Here is an 18627-nt window from a genome sequence, read left to right as displayed (position 1 = left end):
TTCAGACTCTTGAGTAATCTCAGACCTTGGAAGAAAGTCTGGAGGGGTGTGAAGAAATAGAGGGATCCCATACTCTAACACTCACTTTCTGGTTTTGAAGATTTATAAAAATACCTGTATATATTTATATAATACATCCAATACATCCCTACATCCTTTGCAGCACATTTATCTCAATCATACTTTCAGCTACTGCTTTTCAAAATGAACTTTTCTATGCAAATAGAGCTCTCTGAGGCTTAGTCATTTTCCTGCAAGATTTCCCTTTGGGGATAGTTCTGGTTAAACTGTGATCCAACTGTGTGAGTGAGACTAAAACTTTTCCCATGTATTATACAAAGCGTGTGATCCCCCCCTTTTTTTTATTAATATGACTCATTCATTAAGAGACATTGAAACACATTGTGTATTTCTTAATTTATCATAGCCTGTCAGCTTGAGTAGCCTTTTCTGGTACAAAGAAGACTGGAAATAGGCACTTCATATGTTATCAGCATTTCCAATCAGCTCGCTCTCCCCAGCCCACAGATCGAACTGGCAAATGTCACTCCTTTATGAAAGGAGCTGGGCTCCAAGACAAACCGCCCATGCAGAAGATGGCAGCTGGAGCAGTCTAGACCGGGATGTGCTCAGAAATACAGCTACCTTTGGAAAGTAATGAAAAAAAGGCAGTTTGCCAGAAAAACTCGACATCTCCAGCTGGGCTGCCAGCACCAGGGTTGGAACTGGGGGCTCCTGGACACACTGATGGGAACTGGAGGTTTGGGGACACCCCCAGCAGGATAATTCCTGCTTCGATACCTGGGGAGTTGTTTGAAACATCCTCCCTCCTTCCCCACTCCTCTTGCGTTACTCAGAGCCTCCACAGACTCTTAGCAAACTCAACCCGCTCCTCTGCACGTTGAGTATCACGTAGGGTTTCCCTGCTCCAAAAATATCCCTTAGGCACTTAGCAATAATCATTATGGGGCTTTTTGCTTGCAGGGGCCGAAAAGCTATGGAATTACAGCCTTATTATACAGGAGGGAAAAGGTCCAACTTGGGGAACACTGTGTGCAACCCAGCGAGACCCCAGGGCTGTGCCAGGGCAAGGGGTTCGCTGCAGCTTTACCGTGTCACACGGGGCAGGCACACGGCAGTGGGGACAGGGACAGGGACCCAGCCCGTGCATCTCCCCATCAAACCTGCCGCTGGTACAGACCAGCCAGCAATATCCTCGATCCTCCAAAGGATTCAGCCCACCTACAGCATCACAGCCTTGCAAGGGCTTGACTTGCCGGCAACAAAATACCATTTTTGCTGTATTATTGATCTTCTGCGGGTGTCCAGGCTCCTGGCAGGGATGTGCGGGGCCAGGCCGCTCTGCAAGCCGGGCGCAGGCTCGCTTGGCCCCGCGCAGGGATGGGAGATCTCAGCAGAGATGCTGCGGGCGGCCGCGGGGATGATTCAGAGGGACCTTTGCCAGCTGCTGAGTCAGTGCTGAGTTCCTGACTTAGCATCATGTTTGGGTGTTCTTTTTGCTATTTCCCCCTCTCCAGAAAGAAATTTAGAGCAGAGATCCCAAATGCTTGTGGTTATTAATGGTTCCCAAGAAATGTTTCCTTTTTAAGAGCATATTATCCTCCCTCCTCTAGCTGCCCAGCAAACCCAACATTCCTGAAGAATTAATGCTCTGCCATGAGTTGCATGTGGGATGCAGCGTCTCCGGTTCCTGTTGCGCAGCACCATGGTGGTCTCTCATGGCAGATTAATCAATGGAGGGTTCTGCCTTTTATTGTCAGGTGAAGAGATCCTTTTAGCCCCTTCCTTGCACTCCTCTAACCATGTGGACATCTCCCTCAGTTGTGGGGTTAGGGCCCTTCTGCACAGCTAAGAATATACCACAGTTATTTTGGTAGTGTTCACAAAACCAGAACTGCACAGAGACCACAGTGCCTGAGTCATCACTGCCTTGCACCCCGGCTGTCAATCACATCCTGATTTTGGGATGATGAGGGTAAGAGATGGTTCCTCCTCTTAAAATGGGGAGCTGGACTGCTGGGTGCCCAGAAATCATCACCAAGGTGGCCTGAAAAAATAGAAGCAACGTCCTATAGATCCATCTGGTGTAAGAACCTTCTTGAAGAGACCTTGCATCAGGCAACACAATTAGGAAAACTAATTAATCATCTTATCCTTCCACCCATGTGCCAGACTCTGTGAATGACGTTCCCAGCCCACAACGTGCCCTTCCAGGGAACACGCTGGGCTGCGATATCGCCCGGCAGAGCGGGAAGGTCTGTACTGACCTCACCAGAAATGTCTGCCCAACAACACGAGGACGGCGCCAGGTAATTACTCAAGCACGGAGCATTTATCAGCACTTGGTTCTGAAACACGCTCATCTGGCCATAGGAGTGCTACATTAATTTCTCAACATGTCATCATCCCCATTCTGGTTTTTTCCTCCTTTTTCTCTTCCCACGTCAGAGACGGCCGACGAAACATGGTACAGAGATCACCGAGTGAGTCACAGGAGCGATGGAGCAGCCAGCTCCAGCCCAGCCATAACCTTTCCCTCCCAAAGCGCCGACTTTGTTTCCAGCAGACAAAGAGGATAAGGCCAGACAGAGCCTCAAAATGTTCTCCTTTCGCTCGATTCAGGACTCCAGTTGTTCTCAGACGGGATGGAAAAATCCTGCCATCTCTTCCCTCAGCCATCCACAGCCTGAAACTGTTTCTTTGCTGTGATTCACAAGCTCTGAGGGATTTTCCACTCCAGCTCGATAATGAGCCCTTTACATCGCAGGGGAAAACAGGGGCTTGGAGCTTGGTGACCCTCATGGCACTTGCAGGGCAAGAAGGTGGAAAAGGATTTCACTGGGCTCAGAGCAGGTCACCCAGATTCACTCCTTACAGGTAAGTTGTGTTTTAAGAGAAGCTCAAGATTGCTGAATTTCTACGCCTGGAAACACGCCTGAAATGACTCTCCACAAAACACAGAAAACTGCCCAAAGATAAAATTGCTGAAGCTCATTCTGTCTGCACAGGGATTTAGCAAAACTTCTCCAAGTACAAAGATGACAACAGGGATGAGCATCTGTAAAACCAGGCAGGGGCGCAGGGCTGCACCCCCTAACCGGGGCAGCATCTTCCCCTCTCCCAAAGGTGGGAACTTTCGAATAAAACACCTTCCTCAGCAGCTCCCCACCCAAATTTAATCACCAATTTTGCAATGGGGCAGGCAGGAAATGCAAACCTGGAAGGTGAGCGCCCATTGAGGGCTCATGAAAACACGACGTTTCACTTCAGGTGTTACTTGCAACAACCAGCAGCACATCCGCAGGGATAAGCGCTGTTGATTGTGTTCCTTAAGCCAGTCTCAATATTTCCACTGTAAACCCTTCTTTCACTATTTCAAGAAATCAGCTGTAAAAATTTGCTCTAGGCTGGAACTTGGCACCCAAAGACTCTGTCTGAAATAGACTTATTTTACATGTACAGCCCCTCTCACATACACAATATAGCAAACAGCTTGGGTTGGAACACCAAATCCTCCTAAAAGCTGGCCAGTTTAAAGATCCCGTTTGCATTCTTGCATTTGAAAAAAGCAAGTTAGCAGATAATTAGTGTGGCCTGACTGCTTTTAGCATTACAAAATGTGTGTATACTTTTATGATGGCCAAGATATACACCCTGAGAGTGGTTATTGTGTGTGGAATGCAGTAGTTAAATTTATAAAGGAAACTCTTTGTATATTTTAAGATGTGGGCTATGAGAAATAAAAAAACCCAAAAAACGTATACCATAAAAAAAGGAGTTTGTTTAAAAAAATAAATCCTGAAGCAACCTCTGTACTTGTATTTGCTGAAACAGGGCATTTCTCTGCAAATGTGAATTTCAGGTACAAAACAAATTCATAACCAGGGTTAAGAAGTAGTTGATTTGTGGCATGTTTTTGAGGTACCTGGGTTTTCTTTGGGAGGTGACCGGCGTTCTGCCCTCTTGGCCCTGAGAAAAATCGGGGGTGTGGAACAGTGTCCCAACCTGGCCATCAAAATTGTAACCAGCTACTTGTAGGAAGAAAGGTAGGATGTTTTTTCCTTCTTTTCTTAAATCCACCATTAAGCAGCAACTTTAATAATAAACTTTTAAGGGGCATCCACCATCACAGAGCACTCAAGTTTACACTGAGATAGATGCTAAAACTGCGATCATAAGAATCGTAGTAGTGTTTGGCTGCTATTTTGAGCTGTCACACTCCACTGAGCTTTATGGAAACCCTTGTAGGTCACAGTCTGCCAACCACTGAGCTGATCTATGACTGGGAATAACCAGCATTAAGATCCTGAGCTTACCTGAGGTCCTCTCTCTCCTTTCACTCCCGGATATCCCAGTGAAAGTGGAAATGGAGTGGGTCCGAGGGGGTCAAAGATCTGATAGCCATCGGTGGCAGCCGGGGTCGTGAGGTTGAAGACTGGTGCCCTGGCTCTGGAGACGGGACGGGCAGACCCCAGGGCCGGTTTGGTGAACACCAGAGGGATGTCACTGGGATTCACCTTCCTGGTGGGGGACGGCACGTGCTTCTTTGGAATGGGCCCAATGCTTGGGTTCAGCGGGGTTTGCTTTAAGGTGACCAAGTGGATGCTGCTGGTTGTGTTATCAGTCATCTTCCTGATTGGCTTTACAGTACTGGCTGCTTCAGAGGGCTCAATGGTGGGTTTTTGGTTGATCTTCTTTTTGGTCTCTTGCTTGGACCCCTTCCTGCTGGCTGTGGCGGGGCTCTGGCTTGTTGGTGGGGGCTTTTTGGCAGTGGGAAGAGGAGTTTTCGCCATCGGTGTGCTGGGAGTGGGCCGAGACACCCTGAGGGTCGTCACTGTCCCCCGAGGGAGCGGACGGGTGGGCGGCTGTGTTTCAGTACTCAATGAAACGGGAGATGGGGCCACTGTGACCTTGGTGGGTTTGGTTGTCAGTCTTGGAAGTGATGATGGGGATGATACCAATGCAATGGTTGATGTACCTGAACCCCGAGTCTTGAGGGGTGCAGTGACCCTGCTGAACTCCAAGGATGGGGCTACAGCCGTCAGGTTTTTCAGACCCTGCAATGAGAGTTCCATATGCTGGGGAGTACTGGGGGAGGCACTGGGATCCCTGGGCAGGATGGGGAGGAGGGGAGGAAGGTTTGGCCGGTAGGTATCTGCTTGCCTGCACTGTTTCTTTAGGTATTTACAGTAATGATGAGCTGCCTTGGCGGAAGGATAAATATCAAACTGGCAGATGGCTCCTTCGAACTGCACTGAGTGCTGGTTCATCTTCCCAAAGAGGAAAGATCCGTGTGGATCCAACGCCTCGTTCTTTTTAAAATGCAAATCCGCATGTACTCTGCGCTTCCCACAAGAAGTAAATAAAGTGACTGTCTGGCCACGGATATCGATAGCCACATTGTGCCACTGGCCATCGTGGACATTGTAATCAAAATATACAGAGCGCTTGTGGCCCACGTACACTATGATCTTCCCCGGCACAAACTGGACCCCCAGCTGCAGTTTTTTCTTTTTGCTCTTGATGGCAAAGAGAAAAGCGTTGTTGATGCGGTGGGAGCAGAGGCTCAGCACCAGGAGCAGGTCGGTGCTGGAGCCTGGGGGGAGGATGGTGCTGAGCGGTGCTTCGACACGTGCTCGCTGAGTGACGATGACCCCTGATTTGAAAGGAATGACTCCTTGAGGAACTGTCCATGATGAGGACCACCCGCTCGATGGCCTTTTCCCTGACAGGCCCAGTCTTTGAAGAACATCCACATCTGAAAGGGAAACGCAAAGAAACTGTGAGATGTTGAGCAACCCAAAGGCTGGATGAGCTATGGGAGGGTCAAACCAGTCCATGCAAAAGTGCAACAGGTTACAGGAAACCCCAACCATCTTCTCACACATATATATTTAACTAATCAGAATGATGAGCACATGCAGCTCTTCTGCATGTAGCATGAGGAGCAAGTACATGCTCAACTTGGTCATCAACAATTGCCAAAATGCGTCAGCTCTGTGGTGCATGTGGCTGAGTGTCCTGTCCCACCAGGAACCAGCTCCAGATGTTCTCGAGGGAGCTGACCTCACCACAAGGAAATTTCCCACTGAGTACCAACAGGCCACTTCCCTGGGATTTAATTCTGAGTACTGACCACACAGCTGGAAAGGAATTTGAACAACAGACTGAGCTGGGATTGCCAAATTTTATATCCCCAGAAGGCAAGGATCAGAACTTTCAAAGGGAGGAAAAGCCTTGTATCTGTCTCTCTCCAAATTAGTAAAAAGCAGCTTTTGATCTTTGAGACTTTGGAGAGTTTAGGGAAGTGAAGGTGCCTCCCAGCATCAAAAAAAATCGCACCCAGGTTTCACGGAACCACGTTAGGTTCTCAGCAGCGATGGGTTTTTTTCCCTCAGTGGATCATCTTACAGCCTCAAATTATTTTAATAAGCTGGAGGAACCAGACTTGGTTTGTGAAGAGCTGAGAAATTAATTATGGCTGCCACGGAGCAACAGGGGTAGGACTCTCCCCCACATTTGTCACTTAGGAGCCTTGTGGCAGGACAAGGAGGACTGATGTCTACAGGCACCTATCTTGCTCCACCAGCTCCAGGAGAAGTCTGCAATGGACAGACACACAGAATCCTCTGGTTTCTGGCCCCAAGGTCTGACAGGAGTCACACAGCTCAGAGTCCAAGGCAGATTATCAGGCAAGAGCAAGACACACTGGAGCCAGCTGGCAGCAATCTCAGCTCAACTGCTTAACTGGGGAAGATGCTGAAGTCTACGAGAGAAGAGCTGCAAAGGTAAATGTGCCCAGACCTGAAAAAGGGGTTCATATGCCCAAAAGCTTGCTCTCTTTTCCAGCTTGAAATTTGGTCTAATATAAGATGTTAGCTACATGGTATAGACAGATAAAGGTAAGGCTGTAAAGATCACCATGACATTACCACTGTCAAAAATGAGCCAGGATAACTGTATTTCCTTCCCTCTTCGCTGCCCAAATTCAATCCCTGTAATTTGATGACCAGCTAATTCTCATATTTAAGTGCTTTTTAGGCAAACTAGTCTGGCCTGTATAATCCAAGTGCTGATCTCGCAAGGTAAGAATTTAACAATCAGAAACGCGACAGGGCCAATCGCGGCTGCACGTCAGCTCACGGGAGTGCAGCTTTCCTAGACCATAAGGAAAAGTAAATCAAAGGTTGTCCAAATTAAAAATGAGCTGCTTCTCTCAAGGGGTCTTGGAATTAGTCTTCTTTCACCCTTGCCTATTAAATATTGTGCACAATATCCAATATTTGGAGACCTGGCACTTAAATGAGGCCCTCAGTGATGGCCAGAAGGGTTGTAGACCCAGGCCAGTCTGAGCCCTGTAATGGCACTGGCCAGAAAGGGAGGAGGATAACGAGAAAACCTCTGTTCCTTGACTTTGGCAAGTCAATCAATATTTACTTTGTCTGAGCTCAGCTTTATTCCCACCTCCCTTTTTTAAGGCTGCTTGCCTCATTTTCTAGCAGAGGAGAAGACATGAAGGGGGATGGAAATTTTCCACTCTATGTAGAGGGGATAATTTACTGCATGGCTCATGCAAACATAAATAAAGGTTTTTCTCCCATACTAAGAAATCCTTGGTTCCCCACCATTTTTTTCTGCCATATAGCCCAATGGGGCTGTCCCTCAGCATAGCAAGGGTAGAACCTTCCCCTCTCTCCACTGAATAGAGGACTTACAGCAGCATCTTCACACTGGATAATCTCCAGAGCCCAAAGCCTGGCTCTAATGAAGTCAAACAGGACCCTTGCCACAGACTTCAAAGGAATTAACCCAAAGGAAATAAATTTACCACTTAAACTAGGAGCTAGACTCCAGCATCCAATTTCTACATGTATTTTAAGTTCTCCCAGAGACAGGCAGTGGTGTGTCTCTACCAGGCAGCCACACTTTAAACTCCAGGAGCTATTCATTCGGTAGCTGCTCTGCAAAGACATAATGATGTTTCCCTGCTCAGAGGATGCTGCTGCTGTTTGCAAGACCAATCCAAGTGCCTTGTTAGCAACTGCATCCAACAGTCCTTAAGAAAAAGGGGAAAAAAAGCAAAACCAAACCACTCCTTTCCCTCTAAACCCACTAAGGTAGAGCCAAGTTCTAGATGCCTATGCAAAACCTGATTAAAACAAGCCTCATGCAGGACACGTAGGTGGATTTTCCAGCAGCAGGTCCAGGCACAGAGCTCAGAACTCCAGTGCACCCAGCCCGTCTGCTGCTCCATCCCATGCCGACCGCCCTGGGCTGGTGGGGCACATCCCCTGGGACGACGGGGTGTCATCAACTCACATAAAACACAAGGTAGTTTTGGCTTCCCTAAGTAGCTCCAAGTTTAGCAAAACATTCTTTTTCCCCTTCAAATTTTTTCCTCTGTAGATACTTTTTCCATCAAAACACATTATTTAAAAAGCCATTCGCTTAGAGCTGCCTGGTCCCAGGTGCCTTGAAGCTGGTTGCAACGTTCCCGTAACAACATTTGAGCGACCGGGAAAAAACTTCGAGATGCACAGAGATTCTTGAACAATTACACGATCATCTCTGAAAGAGCAGATTACATGTTTTATTGCTCTCCTTCCCATCTCTTTCTTTCCCTCCCCGCTCCCCCATGAAAAAAAGCTTTGTAAGAAAAAGAAGCCAAAAGGCAGGACAGAAATAACTTGCAACTTCCTAGATTCCAGCAGCCGAGATGCGATGCCCACAGCTAAAGTTGGGTTGAATAAACGCTACGTTTCCAAAAGTCACTGCCCAGACCTTTAGTCAGCCCACGTCAGATGAACTCACCAACCTCATGATCTTTTGGATTTGTGACACTTAAGGAAAAAAACATCCCTGATTTTCCAGTGTGCAGGAAGACCCCTAAGCCTTACAGTAATAACCGCAGGGTTTTCAAAAGCCCACAGCACTGGCTTGGTTTCATCCTCACACAGCTCCAAGAACAAGCTCTTATTGCTTTTGTAAATCTCATGTTTGAAAATCCTGAGTGATAATACAGTCTCAAGTCACCAGTGTTTCCTTACAGCCTTTGCTTCCCTGGAAGTTTGCACTTTCTGGTACCCAAAAAAGCCCGCCTCTGATTGTGGGGAAACCAAGCACAGAGAAAGTATCTCAGAAGGGTGTTACCTACCACACTGAGTTAATGCACTGAGAGCAAAGTGAACGAGTTCCTTTTAGACTGATGGCAACAAAAGACATGGCATCATCCCATAAGTATCATGGGAGTAAAATGATGGATAGAGATGAATCTAAACAACATATTAAAATCTACTTGAAAAAAAAAAGAGACGCCAAGACACGGTATTTGTTCTGCCTCTTTATGAGCTGACATAAAACTTGCTCTGAAAACTGCTTGACTAAGTGATTCAGCCAGATGTTCACCTCTTTGCATTGAAGCAGAATTTGGAAAATATTACATTTTTCAAAATTGCTGATGGCAGGGATGTATTTATTTTTTTTTCCCCCTGTAAAAAGTGCTCCATGGGCTGCCTTACAGCTGAGCAGCCACCGGCTTTCTATTTGTCCTTCATGTTTTGGAGACTAAGAGCAGAGCCCTGGAGCCTGCGAGTCCACTTATTGTTGTCTACAGATTGTGAAGGAAGCCGTTGAGTTCCAGCTTATGCCTGTGTAAAGCATCCATGTGGAAGAGGTGTTGCTATTTTAAGAGGAGGTGGCTCCTTTACAAACAGATGTTGCAGACTATGTCGCAGATGTTGCTCCCACTATCAACTGTAAAAGGCAAATTTGTTTTTATTTTTGTTGACTCTGGAGCTTTCTATCTCCCCTCTCATGGGGTCATTGATTAGTTTGTCCTGACCCCAGCAGCACTGGGGAGGGGATGCGAAGACCAGGCAAAGATGTATGATCATTCCCCTATAGAATACTTAACCTATAGCACAAGGACTGAGCCAGACATACTCATTCTACTATCAGCCACCCTCTGTGGTATTTTTCTCCCTTAAATTTGCTTTAATTTTAGAACACACATCACTTCTGTATGCACAACACCCTACATGCCTGCACATTCTAGTCAAGGAAAAACCCGTCTGCCAGAGACGTTTAATTCCTTAATGCCTTAACCTCAAGGGGCACTTTCTAGTTGAGTACCAGGCACGTGCAGGGAGATGCCAGTGACATTTTAGACATGCCAAAGTCCTTCATCGCCACCAGTTCCACCAGACAGACAGGCACTTCTGAAAGTCCTGTGGGGCATGAAATCACCTGTAAAAAACTGGTTCCTTTGCCAGCTGTTAACTACATTACCTGTATCAGGAATACTGCAACGATCAGCAATAAATGCATTTAATTGTGTGCACTAGGCTCAGATGTTATTAAGTCACAGCCCTAAAGTGATACCAAAGCACCTGGCTTTTACTTTGGTTGAAAGAGGAGAGGGGGGAAGAAAAAGTTTAATTTACCTTCAGAATTTCCCTGTGTGAATCCCAGGAACCAGGTAAAACATAATACAGTCCAGAGAAAGCAGAGTCCCCTAAAATTGGAAAAGAAGAAATAATAATGAGTTTCTATAACATTAGTAACAAAAACTAGTCCCCCTGTTGAGGGTCTTGATTACAGGTGTCCACGTGTCTCTGGGAAATGGAGAACAGGCGCTCGGCAGAACAGCACTTGATCCGACTGAAGTTTATTTTTGCTACTTTAAAGTAATCTGAAGAACACAGAATCCAGTGGAAGGTTTTCCCACTGGCATTAGGGGCTGTTGATCCAGCCTTGAGCAAGGACCAGAGCAGTGTTTTGAGATGTGGGGTTGTCCCTGCCAGGTCAGCCGTCCCTTCGCTCCTGCTGCTCTTTGGCACTTGTCCAGGACAGAACATCAGAAGTGCAAGCGGATGGAGAAATAATTCAAAATCTGAAGGTCAAAAGACACACCAGGAGTGCATGTCTGTGAGGACACAGGTAGAAAATGGGCTGACATATGGTGACACGTCACCCGCACCTCAGCAAAAAAAAAAAATCGAGTCCTATTGCTTTACTACATGCTTAAAAACATTCTAAACATACCAAATCCTACATGGATCTATTCCTCTTTTTACACCTAGATGCAAAGATGAGGGGCAGCTTCTAACCACTCAGCACCCTACGCTCTTGCCACTAATGACTTTCTCATTAGCTTGGTATGGCAGGAAATTCTAGAAGGTGTGAGAGCTGCAGCCTCCCAAGCGCAGGCGCTCGCAGACCCTTTCACACCTGAGAACTGGGCAAACCTTTCGGTTTTAGCTAAACTTTAATCCTTGAAGTGCCATTGAAAACAGCAGCAGAGAGGAAAACTTTGACCAGAAAGGTAGCTGAAGCCCACTCTTCCCCCATCAGCTTCCTCGATTTATAGCCAAAGAAAGAACATAGGAAACTCCTTGGTTAAGCTCACTTAAAAGTGTCAGTGGAAAGTCTGAAGATTGAGTTCCCTCATCTTCTAGAGTTTATATTTAACGGCTTGATCAGCAAGGGCTGCTGGAGGAACAGAGGTAAAAAATGTAAGCTACAGAAGTCCCCGGGCAGAAGAAAGCGGTGTGGGACATCCCGGGGTTGTTTGTGGTGGCAGCCGCGGCAGCGCGAACGCCGGGACCCGCAGAGCGCTGCCAGAGCGCAGCTTGCTCCTCTCTTCACATCTGGCAAGGACAAAGCGTTCATCAAATGGGATTAGAGACCACTCTTCTCCTGCCATCAAGTCTGAGCTTTAGTGCAAGAAAACATCCTCTGAGACAATGGATTAATCACCCTGGGCCAGGTCCTCATCTAGTGCAAGAGATCCTTTCCCACAGCTAAAATGAAACCACAGTGATTTACACATCAGTGGGGAAACCTGGCCCTGAATGTAAAACTCCATGCAGGAATCCAGCCACTAACTAATATTTTAAGTCTTGAAGGGACAAAATACTGGAGCGGCCCCTCATTGGCTGGGAAACAAATGAGATGGTCCACATCATTCTATGCTGTTTCCATTACCCTGACACTGGGCTGCACATTTCGGGAGCTCTGGGGCTGCTTTAGTTTATGCACAAAGGAACAACAGCTTGGAAGAGCCAAATCACGCTATTCTTTCACCATGTCCTATAGCCAGACATATGCTAACCAGGAAACCCTCACTACGCTCAAGAGATCTCCAAGCTGGGGAGACCTGGTTGTCTTCTGCCCACTTCATCCATGGGACACAGCTCTTGGGCTGAGGACATGGCTGAGTTCAAGAAGAGCTGTTGTCCCAGCTCATTCAGGGGAGGTAGGAAGGGAAGGAGAATAGGATGATTCTTCATGGCTGCCTCTAGCATAAGTCTTTCCATGACAATAAAAAGCAATAGAACAATGGTAACAATTTAAAATTAAAGGAGGGGAGATTCAGGCTGGACGTGAGGAAGAAATTGTTGCTCCTGAGGGTGGTGAGAGCCTGGCCCAGGTTGCCCAGAGAGGTGGTGGATGAACCATCCCTGGAGACATCCCAGGCCAGGCTGGACGGGGCTCTGAGCAACCTGAGCTGGTGAAGATGTCCCTGCAGGGGATGCACTGGATGAGCTTTGAAGGTCCCTTCAACCCAAACGAGTCTATGATTCTATGACTTACAAGGCCAAAATGCCCTTTACAGGAAGACCTGCATTTCTGTGCTCACCTCCAAAGGAACAATGAAGTTTTAAGTTATGGACACAATTCCACATGTGCATGGAGCCAAGACCTTGCTGGGTATCAGCAGCTGGGCTTGACTGCCCAATGAGTGCATGGGAAGACGAGGAGAAGGGGGTGACGCCAAGCATTCAGAACACCTTTTCTCTGGTGAGGATCAAACACTGTGCACACAACACACCTCCTGAAGTCCCGCTCTTTCTTTGCAGGGGTGCAGGAATATCTTCACGACCCAAAACTGCTTCCAAAAACCCCATTGACCATTGGAGTTTGAGGAACAAGCCTTGGGGGAAAATCCAGCACGTAATTTCATTCCAGTGACACCGACAGGGCTATAAAGGAGACGAATGCGCAGCGTGGGATCCAGCTGGCCTCAGCCCGGCTCCTGGACCCCTCACACAGCCAATACTGTAAGAGTTGAGAGCAGGGACAAGCGCCAAAACACTGAAGAAAAACACTTTGGCAAAATTTACCAACTTAATGGAAAAAGCAAAAGCAGCTTCCAAATGGCAGACCTGTGACTGATGGGGTTGTTAATTATTGCAGGATTTTATAATGCAGGCTCTTTTTCCGTTACAACTCCGCAGCGACGGGATTGCATAAGCAGCTTGAGTAGCAATAGTAAAGGAAGATTTTTCTCCTTATATAGAGCTATCAAGCCCACCTTGCCTTTATCGCAGCTTCTTCCCACAACCAGGGATTTCCACAGAGACTCTATCAAGAGTTACCCACTAAAGGCATTTATTTATTCTATTGCATAGGCCCTGTGCACACCAGAATGAGGATCCCACTGCTGTAGTCGCTAGGCAGAGAAATGCCCCTAAATACCTATGATGTAAGCTCACATGAACCCTAAAAGTTTCCCAGTGCAGACAAACTCCCTTTACAGCAAACTGAAGCTACTGACTACAACTTAGATTTTGCTTTGCTACTTTTGGTAGACTCCTGTGATGGCTCCATGAGAACCAGTGTCAAAAAGTGCAAGGCAAAAGACAGAGAAGGACAGATCAGCAACACCAGTTCTCAGCCTTCATGGTGTTTTTAGCATCTTCCCAGTGAGGACCACGCGCATGTGAGTAGCGGCCAAGAATAACCATCCTGAGGAGCTGCTTCAAAAAGCAACGAGAAGGTTGAGGCACCACTTCTGCTGAGGCTTCAGGACAGGCGGGATGTCCCTGTGTGCTCGTGGTAGCATGTACCAGTCCGGAGACCTGATGAAATCAGGACTGCTAATTAGCACACAATTACAGAGCAGTGCCCTGGGGTTCCAGCTCATTGTCATCCCCTCGATGAGCCCTGAATGATCTGAATGCTGAAAGCTGCAGGTTGTGACTTGCAGGATGAGTTATCACCTCCCCAGGTGGCTTGTGCACAGCATGTCCTGCTGCTGGCCCTGGTAAAGTCACATCCAGGGTGGCAACCTCAAGTGCAAAATGAGGGAAATATCCTGTTGAACCTCTCAGTTCTTACCTGACAACCACTGGAATAAAGCACTCCACTGACCCAAGGACACTAGCGAGACAACAGCCACACTTGGTCAGGAATTACCCTCAAAAAAGCGCAAGTTTGAGAAAGCTGAAGCACTCTGTAAAATAGCAGTGATCAGTTCACTCACCACTTCACAATTTCTGGAATTGTTGGAACAATTTAAGCTTTTTTTAAATTAAAGGATTTGCCCCTGCCTTAGAAAAACAGAAGTCCAAATGATTTTTACATCTCGTTTGCTTAGATAATGGGTTGAAACTGGAGAAAATGTTACTAGGGCCCAAAGCAGCATTCAATTTTTCATTTTGTTTTCTCCCTCATTTACAGTTGGGAAATCGCAAACATTCTTACAGGGTGGAAAAATGATTCCCCCCGACTCTACTCCATTCAGGTGCATTTTTTTTCTATTCAAAAGACCAGAAAGCCAGCTGGATGCTGAAAATTGCTTTTCAAGAAGGGCAAATCTACATTTCTAGCTGTAGATCAATGTATCTTAACAGGAGAAAATGCCTGTGTTGCTAAAGATCCTTTGCACATGGCTGGAGGTGACACTTCATAAGACTCCCAGGCAGTTTTGATAGCCAACAGGAAACAAAAAAAATCACAACCTACATATCAAGGCTTTAAATTGCACCACAGCATCAATTCCAGTCCCAGCTTGTTGGGGTACAAATCTTATTTTGTACTAGTATCATCCTTTTCAGAGCCGACTTCTGCTTTCTTTCCAGAGCTCCTGGAACTATGATATTTCTCGTCTCATCCCCAGTTTCCAGGGAGAGCAAAGGGAACACATGGTTACGTACACACCCCTGTATCAGCCCTGGACCTTTTCTGCTTTATAAACCAGCTATTGATTTCTGCTTCCAGCCAGAGATTTTTGGCTGGTGTACGCAGGCACTAACCCAGGATGCTAAGGGGAGAGTTTCCCATGGAAATCCCTCCCTGTGTCCCCCACACCTCAGCCACCAGCCCCGCTCCAGAGGATGCTGCGGGAGTGCTGGGACACACGGGACCCCCAGTGCCACGTGGGAACATCCCAGAAGGTTCCCATTACGAGCTGCCTTCAGGCAGCATCACTCTTGCCCACCCTGAAGAAGAGTTGGCAGCACAAGGGTGAGGTGGTGAGCCTGAGCACAGGCCAGCTCCGGGCTCACAGGACCCTCTCCAAGACTAACAGCCTCGACAGGAACGTCCAGTGGTGGGGATGGCGGGATGCGCAGCACTCAACTCTGCCAAGCAACTCAAACCCCAGCACCAAAAAGCCCATATGGAGATAATGCGAAGGGCAGCAAGCGACCTCTGCTGAGGAGGGACCGGAGCAGCACACTGGCGAGGTATGTAAGGGAGAGATCCTGGGAACAAAAGGCGCACATATTCTGAGTCGCCAGGAAAGCCCGAAGCACACGTTTCCCATGGCACTGCAGCACTCAAACCCCATGCTGCTGTGCACAGCGCTCACCCAGGACCCCGAGATGCAAGAATAGATAGAGACTCCAGCAAGCGGGCTGCCACGCTGCCTCCTCTGCAGTTCCCGTGTCCTAAGCCCGGTCTCAGCAGGGTCCAACTTGCCCTGGGACTCGAGCAGGATCACCTTGTCCTCATCTGCAGCATGATCGTGGTCAGCTTCTCCATCCCGCTCACAAGTCGGTGCTCTGTGCAATGACCGAGTCTCGTGCCAAGTATGTCCCAGCATCGGGGCCCTTCCCCTCACTCCCTGTAACACGGAGCTGCTCTCGGTCTTTCAAAGGAATCTTTATCTGTCTGTTCCCTTTTGACTTCTCCATTTTTTGGACAGACAGCCACCCTCGCACAGTCCCAGGCAGGCATTTCACTCCAGACCGTACCCAACGCTAAAAAGGTTCCAACCGGGAGACGCTGCAGTTACCAGCATCTCCAGACATGCCACAGCCACGTCTGGGCAAATAAAAAACAACCCAAAACCCTAAAGCGCTAAAATTCAGTCCTTGTGAGTATATAAACACAGAGAGAACTTCTCAAGGAGAGCTGGTTGCAGCCCCTGCGAGCGGTTCTGATCCCTCCACGTAACTTTACACACAGACACATGCAGGGCGAGCGTGTGCTCAGCCTACAAAGGAAACTGCACATTCATCCACGTCCAGACTCCAGCGCTGCGCTAACGGGGGCGCTGCCAGGAGCGGGGTGACCCTGGGGGTGAGGAAAGGGGGTGCCCCGAAATCCCCTCGCCCCGTTCCCACCGTTTCACCCCATCTCACAGCCCATCCGAGCCCGGCAGAAGCAGAGGGGGATCCTGTAACACAAACTCTTTTTTTTTTTTTTCCCCCTCCAAACTGCCAGGCAGAAGAATCCCAGCCTTTCCAAGGGAGTGTCGGTAAATCATCATTACATCCGACAACGCAACCAGAGGGATTAACCCTTTGCTGGTCCCCCCGGAAAAAAGAATAATAATAACAACAACAAATTTAACAATGAAAATAGTAAACGCTGGCCCCAGCCGTGCGAGAGGGGAGACCAGCAGGGTGTGTGCTGTGGTTTTTTTCGTATGTGCATATAAAGATAGAAAGAAGTGTCTATGGAACACACGCAGAACACGCCACCAGGCACCGCCGGTCCCCCGGCCGTGCCGCAGCCCAGCCCGGGGCTCCCCCGCTCCCCGTGGGACCGCGGCGGCCACCTCCAGGTACCGCTGTCCCCACGGACAGGGACCAGCATTTCCCCCCCCGCTCCCGGGGGGGCTGGGGAACCTGCTCCCCCCGCCCGGGGTGGTGTAGGTGTGCGAGGGGGACGTGGAATTGCCCGTTTCGTGGTTACAACATCGGCGCCCACCCCTCGGAGCAGTTCCCGGGCTGGTAGCTCCTTTCCCCGGTGTGGGGGAATTTGGGGGGGGTTATGGGGGGGGTCCTCCTGCCCTTCCCGCCGCCGAGCCCACCGCTCTCACCCCCTTTTTTCCCGCACACCCCAAGCCCCATTCCCACTCTCCCGCTCCAGCGTGGCCTCCCTTCCCTCCCAGCCCCATTCTCTTCTCTTCCAGCCCAGGAGTTTTCACATCATCCCCTGGCAGAAGGAATGTCTTCCCCCCAGCCCATCCCCAGCCACCCGGGAACGGAGCTCCCCTCTCCCGGGCCGGCTCTCCAGCCCCTCCCGGGATCCCCCGGCTCCCCGGGCACCCCCATCCCCGCCCGGGATGCCCTTTCCCCGGCGCGGGGAGAAATCGGAGTTTGTACTCACCCCCTGCCTGCTGCTGCGGTAGCTCTGAGTCTGGAGACCGGCTCTGATTCCGGCTCCATCACGTTTAGTGCATTGTCTCTTTCGGGCAATTTTTGCAGCAATCCATCAGAAAAAGGGGGACAGGCCGGTTTGTGGGTACATCCTTCCCAGGAGCTCTGCTCTCTGCCTCTCTAAGGGGCTCAGCTGTGTCAAAGACACCCCCTGGCCCGGACGGCTCACTCCTTCCTCCTTCTCTTCTGGGTCCTTTTGCTTACACAGATCTTTTAATCCCATTTAACTCCCTCTCGGCAGACTGCAATTACCTTGGGAAAAAGGAGAGAGAACAGAAAGTACACTCTAGGAAGCCAGGCTGGCCCATGGTCGCTGGATTTCTTGCCCTTCTTTTTTTTCCTCCTTATTAATAGTATAGTTTCTGTGAGCTCTGATTTCCAAAGTCCTTCATTGAAAGTGTTTTTTTTCTTAGCTGTTACTTTTTTTTTGGTTGGTTGGTGATAGTAATTATTATTTTTATTTGCAGTGCAGATGTGCCTCCCACCCGCCCCCCCACCAGGATGTCTCCTCTGGACTTAGAGAGAGGAGGAAAAGGCAGATTTTGAGAAATGAAAATTATTTAAGGATGTCCCTGCTGCCTCTCTCTGCTGCCCTCCTCTGTAATACCGAAGCACTTGCAAAAAATAATACAAAGTAAATAAATGATGAAAAAAAAAAAACAACCCACGAAACTCTTTTGGGCAGAAAAGCTGCCGAGAAGAAATCGAAGACCCTTCTAGGCTCTTTGGAGGAAACACAGGCCCCCGGTTTGGGGCAGGCTACTAATGGTTATTGTTCCTAATCTGCACTCCCCAGCCAGGGGCAGGAGCCCCCTACCCAAACTGGCCCCGACCCACCTCACCACAGGCTGGCAAAGGACCCGCGTTACAAGGTACCCAACACGGCTTTTCCTGGGGCTCCACATTCAGCAGAGGGAGATGGGAATGAGTTTTCTCATGCAAGGTCCATCGTCGTAAATCAGATACCGAGTCTGCTCAGCCAGCTCCATCAGGGGAGGGGACTTTTGTGGATAAAACCTGCGTCCCGGTGCCCCCACCGAGCGGGGACCCAGCCACGGAGCACACCCCAAGGTGACCAGCAGGTCCCTCTTGTCCACACCAGGACACAGCAAACCTCTCATCTCTACGGGATTTCACGGGCAGGTGAGGGCAGCCCAGCACACCCAACCCTTCCCCGCACCCCGGGGTGTCCCCTCGGCCCTGCTCCCTCCCC

General features: G+C 48.8%; 1 protein-coding gene across 1 annotated transcript in view; it reads right to left on the bottom strand.

Moving 5' to 3' along the window:
• COL27A1 (collagen type XXVII alpha 1 chain) overlaps window positions 1–17880 on the bottom strand; it is a 145628-nt gene extending 127748 nt beyond the window's left edge. Inside the window, exons 1-3 of the mRNA XM_082067769.1 lie at window positions 17365–17880; window positions 10464–10534; window positions 4338–5779 (exon numbers count right to left, since the gene is read on the bottom strand). Coding sequence (XP_081923895.1) covers window positions 4338–5779; window positions 10464–10534; window positions 17365–17423 — 1572 coding nt within the window. The 5' untranslated portion in view covers window positions 17424–17880. The remainder of the gene's footprint in view (window positions 1–4337; window positions 5780–10463; window positions 10535–17364) is intronic.
• Between the last annotated feature and the right edge of the window lie 747 nt (window positions 17881–18627).

The sequence above is a fragment of the Streptopelia decaocto genome, assembly GCF_964273445.1.
Source record: "Streptopelia decaocto genome assembly, chromosome: 17".
Lineage (NCBI taxonomy): Eukaryota > Metazoa > Chordata > Aves > Columbiformes > Columbidae > Streptopelia > Streptopelia decaocto.
Note: the sequence above shows the minus strand (reverse complement) of the source record. Positions and strands in the feature narration are given on the sequence as shown.